The 22,158-nt window shown below is 33.6% G+C and overlaps 1 protein-coding gene across 4 annotated transcripts in view; it reads right to left on the reverse strand.

Annotated features, from left to right (window-relative positions):
- Positions 1 to 22,158, reverse strand: part of LOC145279732 (uncharacterized) — a 64,175-nt gene that overhangs the window by 13,292 nt on the left and 28,725 nt on the right. For all 4 annotated transcript variants that reach the window (XR_013868440.1, XR_013868439.1, XM_080131027.1 and 1 more), the window contains exons 2-7: positions 21,851 to 21,900; positions 12,837 to 12,890; positions 8,687 to 8,795; positions 7,572 to 7,654; positions 4,773 to 4,852; positions 4,538 to 4,660 (exon numbers count right to left, since the gene is read on the reverse strand). Coding sequence is in view for 2 of the 4 variants with exons in the window: in XM_080131027.1 (XP_079987153.1) it covers positions 4,538 to 4,660; positions 4,773 to 4,852; positions 7,572 to 7,654; positions 8,687 to 8,795; positions 12,837 to 12,840 (399 nt within the window). In the remaining 2 variants the exon portion in view is untranslated. The remainder of the gene's footprint in view (positions 1 to 4,537; positions 4,661 to 4,772; positions 4,853 to 7,571; positions 7,655 to 8,686; positions 8,796 to 12,836; positions 12,891 to 21,850; positions 21,901 to 22,158) is intronic.

A 22,158-nucleotide genomic window follows, 5' to 3' on the forward strand; every position in this document is an offset into this window, starting at 1 on the left:
AAAATTTGGTAAATTTGATAACTTATATGGAACGGCTCATCAAGAACTTATTTACTTTAGACTTGAACACAACCATATTGTAGTCAGCCGGAAAGCAGGAAAACGGAAGACAATTCCACAGTCGTGCAGTTCTAAGAAAGAAGCTTTGTTCATTGAATCTACGTTTAGGTTTAGGCACAGATAAAGAGTGGGGGAAATTATTGATAGTGTTTACAGCTAGACGAGTGTTTCTTGTGAAAGTTTGGCGAGGGGGGACCATAGATTGAAGCTCAGTTGAACACTTTCCATGAAAATAACGATACATCAGAGACAAACTCGCAAAATCTCTTCTGTGAGATAGAGGTTGCAAGGAGGAGAAAAGGACATCTCCTACGAGGCTACGAAGTCTATTTTGAACTCTATCAAGGCAGGACAAGTCCTTTCTAGCAGCTCCTGCCCAGATGTGGCAACAGTATTCCATCCTTGGACGTACCTGGCTCTTATATAGATAGAGAATAGCATCAGCAGTGAGATATCTACCGGATCGATAGAAAGATCCCACCATTTTTCCAGCGGCCTTGGCAACAGATTTGATATACGTGTTCCATTTAAGATCAGGAGTAATGGTCAAGCCCAGAAGCTTGTCAAAACTTGAGGCCTCCTGAAGACGAGAGCCATTCATTTCAATTGATGACAAATGTGGATTAGAATGTTGATGATGTAAAGAGAGAAGCTTGGTTTTAGATGCATTAAAAGTAACCAGCCACTCCTTTCCCCATTGTACTACGTGCTCAAGATCAGAGGAGAGAGAATTGGAGAGAACTTGGTCGTTTACTGTCTTAGATGTGCTACTATAAATGGTAGTGTCGTCAGCATAAATGTCTACAAATAATGTAAGGATATGATTTGGAAGATCATTAATGTAGATCAGGAAAAGAGTTGGGCCCAGGATGGATCCCTGAGGGACACCGGCATTAATACTGTGAGCTTCTGATTTTTGCCCCTCAACCACTACTCTTATGAACCTATCAGAAAGAAATGATTTAATAATTGAGAAGACTTTTCCAGCTATACCATAGCTAGCGATCTTATGAAGTAAACCTTTATGCCATACCCTATCAAAGGCCTTAGATATGCCAAGAGCAATTGCCCTAGAAAGATTGCCACCGTCGAGAGATTTGCTAATCCTATGCGATATAACTGTAAGGACATCTGCTGTAGATCTAGCAGAACGGAAACCATATTGAGTGTCACTAAGAAGGTTATTTTTGTTGAGATGGTTGATTACTTCTGTATTTAACACAGATTCTAGCAACTTACTCATGACGCACAGGAGACTTATTGGCCTGTACTGAGAGGGGGGATGAGCGATCACCTGAATTCTTAAATACAGGGCATACTGATAAGATTTCCTAGGGAGATGGGAAACTATTCTCCTTAAGACAACGTTTAAACAGTTTTGTAAGTATGGGCGCTAGTTCAGGTTGAAGTTTTTTGAGTACTATAATTGGAATACTATCAGGGCCAGTTGCTTTACTCGAATCAAGGTTTTTGATTAGCTTCGCAACATCACGTACAGATATACGTATATCACATAGCGTGTTTTCTGATACAGGAGGAAATATTGGGGGTTGGCCGTCTTGGTCGCAAAGGGTAGAATTAGCTGCAAAGTTCTTGACAAAGAGTTTGGCTTTGTCTGATGCTGACGAGATTACCTCAGGTCCATTGATAATAGTTGGGATGGAGCACACGCTTCTGTTCAGGATTCTGTTTGCTATTTGCCAAAACTGGTGGGAACCAAGCCGCTGATCAGCTACTTTGGACTTAACAGATTGAGCATACAACTCTCTTGCGTTCTTTATTACTTTCTTACAATGGTTGCTGGCAGTCCTGAAAACGGCTTTAGTTTCCATACATCTATTACGTTTGAAGCAGTGGAAAAAGTGATTTCTGTGCGCAATGGCAGCAGCACATTCTGGAGAGAACCATGGCTGGCTGTTAGGTTTTTGCTGAAACTTTTTAGAGGGTATGAAATGGTCAATACCTACAATTAACCATTCAGTCAGGTCTAATACTATAGAGGACACATCCTTTTTAAACATGGAATGCAGAGGTAGATCAGATATAAATGTACGGAAGCTATCTCAGTTAGCCTTAGTGTATCGATATACTGTACGATGAAGAGGTACGTCTGGGGACTTATTACATTTCATTTTTATCTTAATTGATACAACAGAGTGGTCGGAAGATCCAAGAGGCGACAGAACAGAAACTGAACATAGTTCAGGGCAAGTTGTGAGAAAAAGGTCTAGTAGGCTTGCATACTGGCCGTCATTATCGGGCACACGGGTAGGTTCCTGAACAATCTGAGTGAGGTCATAGACAATGGAGAAATCATGACAGAACCTCCCCTCATCATCGGTCTTGTTTGAGTGGGTCAACCATTCGACGTTGTGAACATTGAAGTCTCCACATACGTGAATGTTAGCTGAAGGATAAGTAGAAAGGACTCGGTCAATTTTCTCAGATATGCTTTGAAAGATAGTAACTCCGCTGTTGTGGGGGCGATAGAGAGTAAATATAAATGCAGTAGTGTGAGCTAAAGCAACCCGGAAGCACATATAGGGTAAGTTAGGATCTTCCCTGGAGATGTCCCTCCCACATGGAAAGCTATCTTTAATATAGGCACATATTCCATGCCCATGGCGATCTTGGGGGTCAGATTTAGAAGTTAAGTTAGAGTATCCTGTAATTGCAAACTCATCTAGGGAAATAGCCTGTTCAATGCCAGTTTCACTTAAAAATAAAAGGTCTGGTTTAGTCTCCTGTAATTGGGTTTCAACCTCTGGAAGGTTAGAACGAAGACCCCTGATGTTGGAGAAGGAGACATGGTAGTAGGGGTCTACGTTGGAAGTTGTAGAACCGGGTTTAATCGTGTATTTTTTCTTGAAACTTGTCATGATGAAATTTTGGAATTTGTGGACTAGGTCGTCAGATTTACTTAGAGCAGGACAAAGAGGGGAAACTAAGAGAGAAAAAGAAACGAAGAATTTTTTTTTTTTTTTGTAGCACATGATAAGGTAAAGCCGTAACAATTACCCACTAGTATGGCATCGAGAGGCCCCACCAGAAGCTACTGCATGGTCCAGATTCCATTCACCAAATGGCAATACAGCAGCCCCAGTACTTTGCACCTGCTGATAGGACAGCCTCCTTAGTGGTTAATCCAAGGTTCGGGTCCCTGACTATCAGGCGGATAACGTCAGCCCAGACAAAACGTTTACCTCCAGCACCCTTACTAGTGACATGGCTACAAGGATAGACATAGAAACAGAAAATTTCCACCAACTCTGCCAACTGTTCGCGCAAAATACTGCCAACCTAGAAAACAGCTTTTTTTCTCCCTTTGTCAGAAAAATCACTCATTAAAAAATGAGGACTGAGGGACAAATAAGAAGAAGCGAGAGTAACAGGAGCTGCCGATAACGCATCCACAATGCGTTTTCTACTCTCCATTACAAAAAAAAACTATTAAGTATTGTACTTAATAAAAGTCCAACTGACGTGTTTAAGGGAAAGTATGGTGATAGATTCCCCTCTCACGAACTAAAAATGAGTACAATTAGGTAATCTATTTTTGCAATCAACTCGGTAGATAAATAAACATTTATGGACGAGAAAAAAAGCTAGCATTTAATACAACAGAAATACATAAATTAAATACTGAAATAAAATGTAGTTATTAATATTTGAATCTAAAAATAAGAAGTGCGAATTAGTAGAGAAAATCACTTATCACAACAACGCTTCCGTCTCCAAACTGCAAACTAGTGAAGAATTTAACTTTTAATAGCGTTGAGAAGATTTTTTTTTTTTTAAATTAACTTTTAAGAGAAAGCGTGATTTTATTCTGAACTTTAACTAGTCACGTTTTAAGAAACTTATGATATAAAAGAAAAGCAGATGGGGGGGGGGGGTTCTTCCGAAGTTAGTTGGTGACGTTATAAGTAATTGCGAGATAAGATGGGAGCCAGAAATTAGGGGTGGGGGACTGAAAATGATAATATAATGGATTGATTATACAATATTTAAGATCAAAAGATAGAAGGAGTTACTTTATTGCAAATCGCCTCAGGTGCCCCTACTTAAGAATGTAGATGGGACTGCTCAGGAATCTTTTGAAAGCCAGAGTGCTCTTCTACAGCAGTGGGTTTTTCAAATTTCACTTTCTGACTTTGTGTCATATCTTACCATGAGAAAGAAATAATACTAGCAAATCCATGTCATAACAATAGAAGAATGTGTCGGGGTAACTGACAGCTCCAAGTATGCCATCAGCACCAAGGCACACATTTAAAACGTCTTGTAAAATTAAATTTTTTAAAATAATAGATACTGAATGAACAAACATTACAATTATCATTTCAGCTTTTAGAGAATCTAAAATCTTATTTAGTTCATAAGTTATGGGCATAAAAAACCAACAGGTCACATTTATGCTAAAACACTATGGTAAAAAGCTTATAAAACAGATGAAGTGGGTTGGGATCATTCATACCTCAGAGTCCAGTTTGTATTTCGAAATTTCAGCATCTCTTCCTTCTTCAGCAGCAACAGGCGATTTTGGTTTGATCTTATCGGGCGTTTCTATTTTGCGGAATTTTTTCTTCTTCCGACCAAACTGGAAAGAGAATTCAGAAAGGAAGCATTTCTCTTCGTCAGCGGAAAGGATTTTTTTCTTTTTAATCAGATTTGAAATGAAAACAAAAACAACAAAAACATGTTGCAATTACCTCGTCATATTCACCATCCGATTCATTACGCTCAATGTATTCAACAACTTCATCTCGCTCCATGTAGCCCCCTCCATAACCTTGAGAGAAAAAAAAAAAAAGTTTGAGTGGATATATCAAGAGACAAAAATTCTGAGAATCAAAAGATGCAATCAATACACACAAGCTTTACATAACAGATGATCAGTACTAACATGCCTTGTGAACATTACAAGCCACTTACACTATGTAACTCAGTACTACCTTTCATCTACTTATATATAAAAAGCAGTCTGCGTGTGTGAGTTCATTTCCTATGGACTCAAAAAAAGGCTGGCCGATTTTTTTTTGAAATTTCACACAAATATACTTTGTGTTGAGGAGTGTTCTTCGATAGCTTTTTTTTTTTTATCGGAATGCCTATCGAAAAATCAATTGAAACATCTGATTAAAAAAGAAACAGTTTGATTTTGACTAAAGTATACAGCCTAAAATTGCAAGTGCATTTGAGAAATTTTATCACTGCACAAGCAGAAGGGTCCAGCATATACAATCAACAGTAGTTTCTTTGAGAAGACACAGGGGCATGTTTGAAATGAATGTTTCTGTTTATAGCACAATTCAACTATGATACTGAACTTTTGCATTTTAAACTTTAAGGTCATTATATAAAAATAATTTTATAAAATCAACAGTACATTCTTTACAGTGCAGTGTAGACTACAATGTACTGTGGACTAAGTCACTATGGGCATGCATGTGAAGCTTTCTCTCTGTGCACCAAAGTGAATCCCTCAACTAGAGCAGGCAATTAATCGATTTGACTGAAAAAGGAGTTATTTCACCGATTTCGATGACAATAAAAATATTGGAAGTATGGAACATTCATTGACCCTTATTCAATCCTGGGCAATGTCAGGTCTAATCTGTTATATAGTAATCAGTAACTAAATTAGTACTCTCCCCATCTATTGAGAAGGGCAATATATTAAAACAAAAAAAACTGTCAAAGAGCAGATGACCCGTCTTATAAAGGTAAACAATCATTGGTTATACATTTTTTTTTTAACGATATTACTAATGTTACCACTAAACAAAGTGAATCGACAATATGCTGTATTGTGATGTCTGTTTTGAGAATTTTAAGACTCTTGTAATATTGACCCTACTTGCACTTGGAAGCTTTTATGTTTTTTTTAAGAAGGCTGTTATAAATGTAGGCATTCTGCATTTCAGACTTATGTGATTTGTAGATCTTCTCTATGTTAGATAATGTTTCTTTTGAATGGGGCGTTCATATACACAAGTCAAAGCATACTAAATTATCTGTAGTACTATTATTTCTAAACTCAAGTTGCTGATCAGTCTATTGTTTAACATCCTTTCAACTAGTTTGTATATACAACTAGTCAGGCCTATTGGTCTGTAGTTTGAGCATTCAGTAGATTTGTCCTCATAGTTAGGATTAGGTAGGTTAGTTTGGAAGTCAACTTCTTAAAGCTAACAGATACCAGCATGTAAAATGGATATTAAACCAAATATATTTTTTTGTGAATGTGGTATTAGAATCATTGTTGCATCTTTCCACAGGTTTGGTACTTGTCATATATTGTAGATTTCAAGTAGAAATTTTGTAAATATTAATGTTAGTGGTTTCAAGAATTCGTACTGTATTTCATCTAAGCTTGCTGCAGTGTTCCTATTTACAATGCCTCCCCACAGGACAGAGTTAGACACCAGGGTCGTTTTTAATGTGGAGAAAAGGAACAAAAATAAAAATGGTCTCAGTCGTGAAGGATTTCTCTTCCATTGATAGAGAACAAGAAATTGAAGTGCAGCATCTGAAGAACAGTGTTATACATTTGGATTAAGGCTCCTGGAAGTTTACTTACAGAATGATTTGTTATAGTTTTCCTGGCTTTTGAATTAGAAGTTTTGTACAGTTTTTAAGGTTTTCAAATATGCGATTTTCATTTTCATTAGAGTTTTGTGCAAAGTTTCCTACAAGTAGATTGGCTATATCTTGTTGGTGGCTTCTTTATTTCAAATGTGTTTCAGTAAAATATTGCTGCATTTCCTAGATCATCTTTCATAGTTTTTACTTTTGTGTTTATATTCATCTTATTTGAAAGGTTTTTGCAGCCGTTGCTGTTAGATTGCTTTATTGTCCATTTTGTCAGGTTTTATAACTATTTAGTTTCTGCTTTTGATTTTTAGTTTTTTTTTATACCCGCCCCTTAATCAGGCATATGAAAATTCTATTTTGGAATTTTACCTCCAGGTTCATGGTTATTTTGTTTGTGTATGATTGAAAAAAATAATCATTCTGACATTTATCTTCATGTATCTTTCATTAAAATTTAATGTGAACACATAAGATCAATAAACAAGTACAAATCAGTTGCTGGTGTGGAGACTATGTAAGATTTCATTTTTGAATAGAAAAAAATAAAGTTGATTAGGTTTTATATTTTGATTTTTTTTTTTTTTACTCTTTGTTGCTCCATATTATGTTATGACACTTAGTTCTCCATTAGGACGGAGGAAGTTGTGTTAGATTTAAAAAGTTCCATTTCTGTAATAATTTTGTTTTTTATTGTTGCTATAATATAGGATTGCCTGCAGGTTAGAGTTCAAACTTAATTTTTGATATGATGTTTTGATATGAATTGATACCAAAATTCTTTGGAACCACAAATGCAGAAAGCATGCTGAAAAAAATGTGTATATCTAAAAATATAAGGAATGGGTAACAATATAGGTATCTAAACTAATCGTGAAATCCTAGGTTTAATATAAAAGATTATCAAATTAATTTACCTGTACGGGGTTCAATGCGTCCATATTTAGGAGCATTGCACATATTACAGGCAGTTCTCCTTGCCCAATTCACGTTCCCACAACTAGAAGAAAAAAAAACAGAAAATAAATTATTTTCCATAAAATATCTAGTTGAGACAAAAACAGCAGAAGCATAACATTTGAGGAGAAACAAGATAAAAGTGCAGAGAATAGAAGCTTAAAAAACACATCACATATGCCCATTTTATTAAAGTGTAATAAATAAAAAAAATAAATAAAAAATAAAAAAATGAAAGGTTTTTCTCCTGCCATTTTGTCACTCAGTATTCTTTTCAGACAGGCAGCATGTAACAATTATATATTACCATCTCATACTTCCATAACGATTCCTGCTAGAAAACAAGTACAATTGAAATATTAAGACAGTTCTTTTAAACTTAAATAAGGAAATCAGAAGCGATGTCATGTGAAGAAAGTTGATTGCTGGATTTTTCAGCATATCAACCGTTGTTAGATCATTTTATGCTAAAACCATGTCTTTCACATAGAATTACTTTATAGATTGCTTTTTGTTGGGGGCATATTTTGTAAATGTCTAAACGATAACTTCTATTATTTAACTTATACATGGGAATCCGGCTGGTACTACCACTCCAAATCAGAGTGGATCAAATAATGGTAACTATGGGGATACTACATACTCCCCAATTGGGAGCCTCATTACTAAATTTAGTTGTCACACTCAGGATGGTTGGGTTTGAGTGTGCAGAAAACAAATGCAGGATGAGCTGGCAAAGATGTACTTCTGGGGTTATGGGGATGACCCTGACAGGTTAGCATCAAAAAGACACATAATATACACAGGTTACTTGGATTGGGGGGGGGATTAGTTATATCCATGCACCCCTACAAGAGGATCTCTTTGTTGTTTGATAACACTTTAGTTTAAAGCCACATTAAACATGCAAATAGTAGAATCTTTAGATGTGTTAACGCATTTCTATTCTTTGCCAGTTCTGCTCCATTACATATTGAATGAACGCATCTTGTTTTAGATGTGTTCACGTGTACATTTTAAGAAACCGTTTCCAACAGATTGAATGGTGAAATTTTAATTAAAATGGTTCTCTTACCTTTTGCATTGCCAGTCATCAGCACTGAATAAACCTCGACTTTTCTCTGCCATTGCTTTCCCAATTTCGGTGCCTCCCTTTTTAAAGGTGACGGGTTCTTTCTTTTCAGCTAAAAAAAAAACAAAAATAAAAAAAACAAAAACAATGCTAATATACATCTATAACAGAAGTACACATATATACTGCAACTAAAACATTCATGATTGCAATAGTTTGCTATGAACCATAAGAAATATCACCACTACTATTTAACCTTTAACCAAAAAGGAAAAGAGACAGTAAGCATAGAGACAAATTTGAGATTTTGTCTATTTTTAGAAATCTGATGTACTTTGCAAACATGAAATTTTAGTTTGCAGGATCATTCTTTGACTATGTCTTATTTCATTTTCTGATGACATTCTTATTGCATTCTTCCACTTCCTTATTCCTCATACATTTTTACACATTCCAGAATATATCAATTCAAAAAAATTGACGTGTGCTCTTTTGCTTGAAGCGGTCGCATAAATAAATTTACAAGTTTATACCGTTTTCAAAACAGATACTACACTTTGCTAATATTTTCACACACTGTTATATTGTAAGATAAGCCACTCCAAACAAATGTTAGAAAGAACATTATTAAGTATTCCCAGTTGATTTTTTTTTTTATTTTAGACTAGCAAGACCCATTTCTCTGCATTGCTTGAGGAGATATAAAAGGATGCTAACTAATTGAATTGCTAAGTTTTTACATTTGCACATGAACAAACAAATAAATGTTAGCCATTTAAATTATTCATTTGTTAAAATCACTTGTGTCAGAAATCAACGGTCATAATGTAAGATTTGTATTCATCTGTTAAAAAAAAAATTCACTTATTTCTCAAGCAAATGCTGAATAGTTTAAAAACGGTTCCAAAAGTAAATCATTGAATAAACTCTTATAAAGAAATTCCTATAGAACTGCAATTCTAGAATGGTGCAAAATGCAATAAAGAATTTTTGAAACAGTTTTGTAAAAAACACACAAAAAATCATATCATCACTGATCGTTTGGTTAAAATTGGAGGCCCTTATCTGTAAAACTAAGAAAAGGTGAAGCATACTTAATCTTCATGAAATCACGTTTCCTCACCAAAATGAATAGGAAACATGATTTTTTTTTTATGTATAACTAAAACAAAAAAAATCACAATGTTTATTAAAAAATAAACATTGTGATTTTTTTTGTTTTAGTTATACATAAAAAGTAATTGCGATATGACTAAAAAAGTTTGTAAAAAGAATGTTTTCGATGTAAATGACTGAGAAAGAAAAACACAGTGAAAGTGTTAAGCTGGTATTTCTATTAGAAATACACATTAAAAACTTGAAATGGCTTAACATACTTCAGTAATGGCATACATAGAAAGAGCTTTATGAGCTAAATAAGAATTTCTTTTAATTTTTAAAATCCAATTAAAATTAAGTAATTTATGAGTATTTTTGTGTCTCACACATTTGGATATTTTCCCTTTTGAAGATCAGATGCTTTTGTCATTTTTTTACACTACTTTTTCAGTAAAAATGTTATATCTTTGCTAAAACAAGATTAAGCAATGAAATTTGCCATATATATATATATATGGATTTTTGTGCAAGGAATCAAAATATGTGACTGAAAATCTCTAAAAATGAACGGTTTCCAAATAATCTGCAGTAAATGCATATAAATATGCTGCAAATTCTTAAAAATGCCATGTATCTATTAAAAGAACCCAAAGCTGAATTGTAATGCCTTTTATGTACAAAAACTGAAATCTAAATCTAGGACTGTTTAAAAATGAATATATTGCAATATTTCTTTGTTATTATTATAGATTAGTACCTTGTGTTACCCCCTCCTCCATCTAACCACCTCTCCGAAAATATGCGATTCAACCTTTGTCAACTATGTGTGAACACCTTGAAAAATTTTAATGAAAGATAAACAAAAATTATTTAAGAATTTAATGTAAAATTATTCCATTTTGAGTCATTTCAGTGTTTTAGGGCAGTTAACCATTTTTTTTTCTATGGGAGATAAATCCTGGGAGTTTTTTTTTTTTTTTTCTAAAGACAATTATGTGTTATCTTAGTGCAATTATGGGAGGATGGGGAGGTTGCCACTCTGATTTTGGAGTAATGACAGGGCTAAGGGAAATTCCTTAAGACTTGATAAAAACAAAAAAACAATTTTAGAATTTAGAGTGGGGATTAGTTTCACAGAAATTTGATGAAAAAAAAATTCACCCATTCGAGACCATTCTAGCATTTTAGGACAGTTGACCAATTTATTTTTTTATGGGAGATAAATTATGTGCACTTTTCTTTAAGGGAAGATCTTTTTTCTTTTTTTTTTAACGCTTATTGTAGCTTACCAAGGAATTTTGTTTAGTGGGGAGCTTGCCTCTTGGACTTAGCGTTATTGTTAGGGCTAAGGTTTTAGGAGGAGGCTTACCACTCATACCTAGGGTATGAGATAAGATTAAGGGAGTTTTTTTTATTAAGAGGGCATTTGACACCCATATTTACGGTTAGTGGTTCATAATTATTGACTTTTGAAAATGTTATGACTTAGATTTTGAACATCAAATTACTTTTAAATATGTAAACTTACGAAAATGAGAGTGTGAAACTTTACCAGAATTACGACAAACAGACAAGAATTAATTTAATTTAAAACAAGTGACGTTAATTATTAGGGGTCAACATCAAAACTATAGTTGAAACTGGTTAGCAGCCAGTGAGAAAAACTTATTTACTTACAGGCGTTACAAAATAAGTAAATCTGACCAATGTGGAAAGTTATGTATTCACTGGAAATGAACAATTTTGTTGTGTATTTTTTAAAAGCAGTCTGAAAATCTGTGCTGTATTATATGTGATAAGCAAAGGTTTCTATATTTTTGTCGAATTGAGTAGGGGCGTCACTACAGAGAGACAAAGCCGGTTAACTGATTTATGATATCACACATATTTAGGTAGTGGCTAGCCTCTCACTTGAAAGTAGTCTGTAGGTATTTAAATTTTAATAGTTTATATAAAGTAGTTGATTTACTTTTTTGATAGAAAAAAGTCAATTTTTGGGCCCAACTCTCTGCCTGATCTACATTAATGACCTTCCAAATCACATCCTTACATCATTTGTAGACATGCTGATGACGCTACCATCTATGGTAGTACATCAAAGACCGTAAACGACTAAGTACTCTCTGATTCTCTCTCCTCTGGTCTTGAGCATGTGGTACAATGGGGAAAGAGGTGGCTGGTTACTTTTAATGCATCTAAAACCAAGCTTTTATCTTTACATCATCAACACTCTGATCCCCATCTGGCATCAATTGAAATGTCTTGAGGAGGCCTTATGTTTTTACAAGCTTCTGGGCTTGACCTTTACTCCTGATCTGAAATGGAACACATACATTAAATCCGTTGCCAAGGCTGCTGGAAAAATGGTGGGATCCTTCTACCGATCCAGTAAATATCTCACTGCTGATGCAATTCTATCTATATAAGAACCAGGTACGTCCAAGGATGGAGTACTGTTAACACATCTGGGCAGGAGCTGCTAGAAAGGACTTATCCGGCCTTGATAAAGTTCAAAATAGACTTCGTAGCCTTGTAGGGGATGTCCTTTTCTCTTCCCTGGAACCTCTTTCTCACAGAAGAGATGTTGAGAGTTTGTTTTATTGTTATTTTCATGGCAAGTGCTCGACTGAGCTCCAATCTATGCCCCTCTCTTGCCAAACTTTCACAAGAAACACTCGTCTAGCTGAAAACACTATCAATAATTCCCCACCACTCCTTATCTGTACCTAAACCTAAATGTAGATTCAATGAACAAAGCATTTTTTTTAGAACTGCACGTCTGGAACTGTCTTTCGTTTTCCTGCTTTCCAGCTGACTACAATATGGTTGTCTTCAAGTCCAACATAAACAAGTTCTTGAGCCGTTCCACTTAACAAATTTACAGAATTTCCATCACTAACGATTACTATATTGTCCAATTGACTACTGTACACTCTTAACCCTTATCCTCGAGTGGCCTCTGGGCCTTGATAAGTGTCGATGCCTATGTAAAAAAAAAAAAAAAAAAAAAAAAAAGTCAATTTTTTTTGTTCAAACAAGTCAGTAAAACACTTACCCATATTAAATACCAGTATGAGGAAGAATAGTTCAAAATTGAAATGGAACTTTTCTGAAATCAGATATGGACAAAAAAAAAAAAAAGATTAGAAAAATTTGTAAAAGATTAGAAAAATAGATAAATAAAACTTTGTGACAATGTAAAAGAGAATAAAAGCTTGCATTATTTTTTTGTTTCTACTTTATCTTTAATACACTAATATAACTTCCAGAAAATAAAAAATCTCATCTGAAAACTTTCAATACTTTTGATGTCATCCATTTTTTTGTAACATTACAAAAGAGTCTAACACAATCTTCACTTCCTGAAATTTGGACTCATTTAAAAATATAAACAACCATATTGACTATATATAACATACAGAAAGAACAGATTGAATTATACCAATTTTTTCCTTTTGCCAAAACGACTAAACAAAATAAAAGCACCTTACAATATAGCAGGAAAAAAGAAATGATTGTAGATTAAAAGTGCTCAAGATGGCTGAAAAATAATTCTTGAAGATATACTTCATAAATTACCATTGGAAACTTACTCATTGAGTTGAGATAATTAAAAAAAAATAATGAAAAGAAAACCATGTCAACTTTAATATAATGAAAGGTAATCTACTTTGTTTATCTATATATTTTTATGTGTCCATTCCACTTTTTCTCAAACTACTAAGCCAATTTGGCCAAAATTTTGTATGGACCTTTGGTATAAAGCACAGCAAACTAAGTACAACCATCGATTTGGCATAAAACACTCATTCTAATGGATTATGAACTCCTCCCCCATTTTTACTGGGCTAAAAAGTCTAACTACATTATATATATATATATATATATATATATATATATATATATATGATAAATTGATATAATTAAATGAATGATTTTGTGCTACAAAATATGTGCTGTCCAGAATTGTGCATGTCAACGTACTTAAAGGAATAAACGGTAAGGTAGTCAACATCTTGAAATTTAGAATATAGACTTTTGTCATTTATTTATTATGCTCTGTGATTATATTGAGCTTCATAAAGGACTAGTATAAATAAAAAGTGAAATATAAGTGAAAAAGCATTTCCACACACATTTATTTACTTCCTTTATAGATTGTAATTATTTTTGAATAGAACATCACTAAGTTCGAGAAAGAGAATTGACTTGTGCAAAAACAGGAAATTCTTGAAAATAAAGGAATAAATAGCTTGTGGTCTAATGAATCAACACACTTTTCTATATAAAAAAAAACTTTAAAAAATGCAGCAAATTCAAGATCTGACATGAATAAATAACAAACTCATAACATTTTATAAAATAACAGTTTTTCAGAAATTTCAATATTTTGTATTTGGATTCATCGGACTACTGTTCTCATCTTGAGTGTCATTTTTACAACACTTTGGTCGATGTAACCTCAGATCTTCTTTAGGCGTGTCTTATCAAACTCAGCAATGTTTCTGTTGAACTTGAGAATTTAAACGGAACCCTTTATCTACTTCATAAGGGTCGCATGCTATTGTTCCATCAGCCATGACTTGATAGAAGTTCTAAGTAATTCGCAATTGTATTGAATAACCAATTTTCATGTCAAAAATTTAGAAATGCAATTTCATATTTATTAAACTCTTTTCATTTTCATTGTCAATTATCTTTTCTACATATATTCAGTTTACAGTTTAAAAAAAAAGGAAAGAAATTACAAATATTCCCTTTGTATCTTAAAATCTAAAACTTAACACTTTAAAACGGTTGCTGTAACAGCTATTTCTTTTCGAAATGCAAATAATACCCTCAATATTGAATGTCTTTGATGTTCAGTTTAGAACAGTTTTAGTGTATTTTTAAAATATGTACACGAGTTACATTATTGACATGCCTTGACAACATGTTACAATAATGAATTACTCTCTGGAGAAAGAAATATCAACTTCTTTTAAGAAGAATAACTTATTTGACAACAAATGTGAAACATCTGCTTTAACGAGATCTTATATACCAAGCTTGACAGGGCAGAAGAAGAGGTCACTATTAATCTAGATTCAGTAAAAAAAAAAAAAAACTGTAAGAGAGGGGAATTTCTATTTAACAGGTTGTTGTATGCACTTATTCTTTTGCATTAATTTATTACATTCCTAAGTCTCATGACCATATATGGTTGTCTTATTTTCTTTACTTATCAAAATCATTGGCTGCTAGAGTAGCCTCTTTGAAAGCATCTCTTCAGGGAAATTCCAGATCATATCTGATTACCTTTCCCAAGTTTTACATAAACATCCACTTCCTAGTCTACCAGGGACCACTATTTTGGTACATTTATAAATTAATAGCTTTGAGCATCCTTGCCATCATTCATCTCACAAGCAACCCTTCGCCCCAACTCTGTAAACACCTTAAGAGTTTGTGACTGGAGATAATTTAGACAGCAGAGCACTTGGTCACACAAACTAAACTGGAATATTAGGAAGATCTCTATCATTACAGTAATCAACTGGACTTGTGAAAAAGAGTTTCAAAAACTATTTGCAAATATACCTGACATACAAGAGACATGCAAACAACTGCACTTAAAGAGATGGCTAGAATCTTAAGATCTCTCGGTTGGAATGTATAGCATCTGGAAAGATGACCTAATCCCAGCTAGAACAAAGAACATCAAGGGAGGGAAAAAAACTTAAGGGAGTCTTGACTAGTGTTTAATTCAAGCCTTTATTGTATCATCACCAAGTGAAATCTTACTAGCACAATTTCAGACAGATTTTGTTTCTAACATCCTGGTTAATGCAATCCATTTGTTTGGCTAACTGACAGATAGCATCACTGTTAAGTAATATCTTTGACAACATATTTGATAATGCATTTGGCTTCTCTATGAACACAAGTTGCTTGCTTGGCCTCTTCAACCTGATCATTGACATCACTAAGTTACTGGTCTCCACGGATGGTTTTTAGAGATGTTGCATACCTCAGACAGTGCTCAGAAGAGGATCTTTCAGCATAGATCACATTCCACAAAATTTCCAGAGTTGTTTTTGTCAGCAGAAATAGTCATACTGGCTTTGAAAACAACTAGGTCCTTCAGTTTCAAGATGTTAGATGTAAATTTTTGGTTACAATCTTCAAAGGAAGAAAATTAAACAAAACAAAGTAAACTATTTACAGCTTAAGCTTACAAATACATTTTGTGAGTTAATAATTATAAATCATTTTCAGTTCTTGTTTAGTTTGAAAAAATTATTTGAACTTAGCCAGTTCAGTTTTTTTAGCGGTTGATTTTCTAAAGGCATTGGACTTTGTCAACAGATTCAAATTTCCAGAATTCTCTGCTTTCAGAGCAAGTACATTTGTTGAAGTTAATGACATGTCATTTTCTATACTCATTTTCTTATTATTCAGTTTTTCTATCTGATCAAAATTTGCCTCTTTCTTTAGATTTTATCTGTTTATCTCTTGTTTTTCTAGGCACATGTCATGCCTTTGTCTAGCCATGGAGCATGAAACAATGGACAAATTCGTTATTGGGACTTGACACCCCTCTCCTGCTTCCTTGACCTGGTCACAGATGATCCTTTACGCCACTACAGTCTGATTTCTCATATTCTTCACGTCTATGTCTTTGTTCGCGGAAAATCCTCTCTTGATACTGGCCTGACCATGAGAGATCACCAGAACAGTCTTCACAACTTGAAGCAGCTTACTGTAACAAAGATTAGCCATGTAAGTTGTGAAAAGTTCATCAAGCCCATCATTTTCACACAAATATGCCATTTTTTTTTGCTACACGCCAACTTACTAACAATTGCACCGGGAACATCAACCGAAATACATTTCCGACATGTTCATTTGACTAATACAATGCGTGGTTACATAGTTTTCAATGTCCACAAAATCTCTAATCAAAACGTGTCAATCTTTGAAGCGAGATCCAAAACAGAGTTTGATTTGTAGCTTATATCTAAAGTTCCAGTTTGTGGCAGGGCTGAAATTTCACACATTGATTTGGAATTGTCAGTTGAAGTTGATGGTTTTGGAACAAAATTGTAACATCTCAATTTGAGTGCCGATTCCCAACATGTGTTTCTTTGTTTTGTATTTAGTGCTAGCTATGTGCAGTTTCAAGGCACTTTGATCCATTTTTCTCAAAACAAATGTTTTTTTACAAACACAACAATGTCTGTTGACAATCATATTTACATGCCCTGGCCCACTTAGCCAAGCAAGCACGATTAAATATTGTTATTTTCCCTATTGTGAATTGATCCATGCTGAATTCGTTTTACAGTAGAGCCTCAAGATACAGCATTAAAAAATACACATATATATAATCAAATAACATTATAAATAACACCATAAAGCAAGGCAAATACCGGAACCAGGGTCTGGAAAAACATTCCACATCGTAACCTGTAAAAAAAAAATAACGTATCCTAGAGTTCTACTATACTTTTAAATTTTGAATTTTCAGTATTGTGGAGACAAGAGTTATGCCCTTTATCACAAACCTACCCAATCGATTAGTTTCAAAATAAAAAGGCATAATTCTTGTATCCACAATACTGAAAATTCAAAATTTAAAAGTAAAAGCAAGTTTGTGATAAAAGGGCCATAACTCAACAGTACGCAATTTCAGAACAATGTATTTCGATTTTATTTTTAGTATTTAAAAAATATTTTAATGGTATTTTTATTAATACTTAGAAAATAATTTAATAGTATTTATTTCGATTTTATTTTTCATATTTAGAAATAAATTTTTACTGGACAGAATACGATTTTCAAGGCCTAAAAAGGCCTTGAAAATCGTATTCTGTCCAGTAAAAATTTATTTCTAAATATGAAAAATAAAATCGAAATAAATACTATTAAATTATTTTCTAAGTATTAATAAAAATACCATTAAAATATTTTTTAAATACGTTTCCAGACGTTTAAAGACGTTTTCCATGTTTTCAAGGAAATAATAGAAACAAGGTCTTTTCTAGGCAAATAGTCGAAATTCAAGGACTATTCAAGTTTGACAAGACAACTGATGCAAGATCTGCACAAACCGTGGAATCTGTGTGGAATTTCAAATGGAACCCTTTAATCCATGAGAGTAGCTTTCTCTCATTCCATAAACCAAAAGTTTTAATTCATAATTGTATTTTTAGTGTTGCCCGTACTTAGAATGAACCAGCAACCTTCACAAATATCACCTAGAATTGATTATTACTTAGTACTTATATCTGTTGCATCATTGGTCCTGGTGTACAGATTCCCAAGTTCCACATGATGCATCTGAAGAAGGTCAGAAGTTATATTGGCTGAAACATGAGAATAACATCCACAATGAAAACAAAAACAGTGGTCTCAATAATCCAAATCATCAATCATTAGCTGAAACATTCTGAAACAAAATTATAATCTATGAGTTCTGTTATTCCCAAAGTAACAAAATTATCAAATGGGAATTATTTTTTCTTTAAAATGTCAAGGAGGATATCATTGGTGACAGCAAATACTTGTCTACTCCCACAATGAGTACAGCTACCTAGTTATTTCCAATATTAAGGTTTAAGATAAACGATAAACTTATAGATTGAGAAATGAATATAAAAAAGTGATTCAAAATAATGTGTTCAAATCGCAAATCCAATGATTCTACGTCAAAATTCAGGGTTGTAAAATTAACTAAAAATAATTTACAGAGAAAAGACACAGCCACAAACATCCCTAACTATCTGACTTTCTAATCAATATTCCTTTAAGAGAAAACGCTTATTTTGAACTAGAAGGGCAACCCAGCATTACGCAGGGCCATAGAAACAAAATAGAAGAGGCTAAAAAGTGTGTGCAACATCTTTATATTAAGTCTTTCTCCCTTCCTCAGTTTTCCATATCCTTCTCCTCCAGTACTTTCACCTCCACTCAGCCCATTCGTCTCGTTTAATGCATTAAAAATAATTAAGTCAGTTACCTTTCATTCATATAAAATAGTGGTTTTTGAAGGCGCGGGTTAGTAGACAGGTGGATGGGGGTGTTGAAATTGTGGAGGGAGTTTTGGAGCAATTATAATAAAATGTGACATTGGTGTTGGTAGAAAGGCCGGAAAAAACGGGGCAATTTAATTAAGGGTTCCCTAGTCACTGCGACTAGACATACATGCCTATATACATCAATTTTGTAAACCTGTTTGGAGTTCCTTTTTCTTAATTTCCATTTTGTAATCCTACCTATATCAATAATTGAATTATCAGACGAACAACAATAGATTTTGAGTAATAATATTTTGCCAATCATGTAAACCATCTTTTGGGAACACTTAATTTGTTTTGCATTTCTGGTTTAATGATGACCTACATATGTAGGTAGGTTTCAGCTCTCCAATCCATATATTAAGATGTCCCAGGCATAACTTATTGAGCCTTTCACACAACTATGTTTTTAAAACTATATATGCATGTTTTATATACTTTTTGCCTGATCTCAATCGTAGTTTCTAATTGTTAATCCATTTTCTGCCTCTAAAAGCAGTTTGCATTTTTTCTCCAGGGATAACCATGGAAACCCAAGGAGCATCAAAAAAGAAGTGTAAGCAATACTCTGTGGAGTACTTGAAGTATGGAGTTATACAATTGCCAACCAATCCACAACCCATGAGTTTGGTTTGTGAAAAAAACTTTTCTAATGAAGTAATGAAGCTGTCTAGGCTCTTCGAACATTTACAGAAGATTCATCCCGATAAACATTACTGTCGTTCTGACGTTTATTGGAAGAGGGGTGGGGGCCTGGCATTTTGATCTGGCAGTGAAGGGGATGGTGGCAAAAATCATTTGAAAACCACTGATGTAAAAGACAATATTAGGCAACATAATTTATGTTTTTCAATATCCTATAAAAATATTTGTCCACTCGATGAAATCTATTCTTAGAACAGTATATGCCCTTTACAGTAAAACAGTTTATAATACCCCTCCCTTAGTCAAAGCATCAATAATGTACCAACCAATCTTAATACACTGCCACAATCATGTAACTCAACACTTCATAGCTTCCACTTGTATCAAGGGCTAATACCTCTTGTGATGGTTGACAGAGTGTCATTGACTGGCTGGGTTATCAAAATGCCAGCAGCGACTGGGCTAGACTTCTACATTGTATTGATTGATCCAAAGTCAGAGACGAGTGTTGAGTGAAATCAACATCAACTGAGGATACAAAAGTACTTTTAAAACAAGTACAGATGACTTTACGAAATCTAATTTATAAAAAGTTAAGTCTGTCTGTCTCCATATTTTCAAACTATCTCCTCTGAAACTAAAAGTTGCATAGCAGTGCTAGGGGGTTTCGAATGATTGTATTTTTTACGGATCATTCTTTTATGGGTCTTTAACTGATTAAAATAGTTTTTAAGGGATCAAAAATGGGTTGAAATTGAAAAATCGTGATCTATTTTGTACATTCATCTTAAGTCATTTTAATTAGTTCATATGTGTGTCACATTGGTATAGTGATCACCAACTTTGAACGCTACAGTTTCAGTTTCCATTCTAGCTGATGGCACCCAAATACTTTTTTTTCTTACTTTTGAAATCATGACAAAGTATCATATTTAAGCATATTTTATGCCCAAGCAAAGCTGAGTGCTCCTTCCTCACTAGTATTTTTATATAAAAAAAATATTTTCATGAAACTTAGTTATAAGAACAAGTCCTTCATTAATAGGGATTACAACCTCTTGTGTTTCTAAGCAGATAAGTTTTGGTGCACAGAGATAAAAGTGTTCACTTCTTCGGATGATGTAAAACATTTGTTAGACAAAGGCAGTTTTCTCAAAAAATCTACGACAAACTTCTCCAAAAAAAGCTTAAAATAGAAATTGTTGCACATTCTATTAATATGTAATGTTTTGTGGAACTATCTGACCAAACTCTACCTATTTCGTTTAGAACTATTTCCATTAGTTCCTTTACCATAGCCCCCTCTCCCCATTACTTCTGTCAATCACGAGCAAGTTCAGCCGCAATTTCCCCCAGTGATCAGCCAAGATGTAACCGTATCTTGTTAGCACCAGGATTTTCTGTTTGTAGGTTGTACTTACGGTTTGAAGTAGTATTGAAAATGCTGTAACACACTTATTCAATGAGGTCTTAACAGGAGGAACTCTTGTTCAAACATTGGAACAAGACTATCACAACCATTTTCCCAATTGCAAAACTTTTTTTGCCTATTCACACCCTCCTAGCACCCCCTCCCCATTTGCCTCATTGTTATAAAAATGGGTCTTTGTCCGTGCATACAAATTATTAACATTTATAAAAACCCACAACTCTCGAACATGCCTTTAACCTTCTCCCAAATGCCCATCCAACAACCAGGATATTGTAGGCGCTTTAAATTCGCTAAGTGTTCATCTTTATTGTCAAAATTATTCAGTCAGTATCTAAAAAATATCAGCTCTGTTCTAAATTAAAACATGTAAATAAACTAGAATTTATATCAAAATCTGTTATTTATCGTCAGAATTAGTGTTGGGATGAGAAATCTGAAAAAATCAGAACTTTCTGGGGTATTGGAAAAATTTGACCCAAATTTCTGATTTCAAAAACAATTTTTTTTTAACTTCATTTTTTATTGCTGATAAAATGATAAATATTAATTTTAAATTACAAGTAAAACTAATTTATAAATCATAATGAATTTTACTAAATATGGCACACAAAAAAAGACAAGTAAAAACAGTAGAAGTGAATAATAGGAAAAATTGGACACAATGACTATCAAAAGCTTGGATAGAATACAAAGAGAAAATACTAAATTTGCTAAATTAAAAAAAATTATATCAACATTTAAAAACAGATAAGAATCAAATGAAAAATAAATATCCCCACTCTGAAAAAAAAGTTTAGATTCTATTGTTTAGGTAATTAGGCAATATTGGAATTAGGAATTTAGAACAGAATCTGTAATTGTATCGAAATCAGGCAAAATATTGGAATCGTCTTAAACAAAAAACAATAAAATACAAATTAAAGTTTTACTCACCTTTATTAGGTTGAATACAAAGTTTTTAAGAGATCTTTATGTTAACACATCTGTAAATGAAATAAAGAAAGCCATTAAATGGGTTGCAGAATGACCAAAGAAAGTGAGAAAATAATGGGGAAATATGAATGTAGAATTAATGCAATAATTGTTTAAATAGCAACATAAAAAAATTCATGTACTAAGAAAGATCAATTAACTACATTGATCATATAGCGAAGGCTGCTGCAAAAAGCCAGGAAACTACTCACACCTTAGAGTATCCTGTATCTCTACAAGGCCAACATTCGCCCATGCATGGAGTATTG

The sequence above is a fragment of the Euprymna scolopes genome, chromosome 7, assembly GCF_053919585.1.
Source record: "Euprymna scolopes isolate OS-2025 chromosome 7, ASM5391958v1, whole genome shotgun sequence".
Lineage (NCBI taxonomy): Eukaryota > Metazoa > Mollusca > Cephalopoda > Sepiida > Sepiolidae > Euprymna > Euprymna scolopes.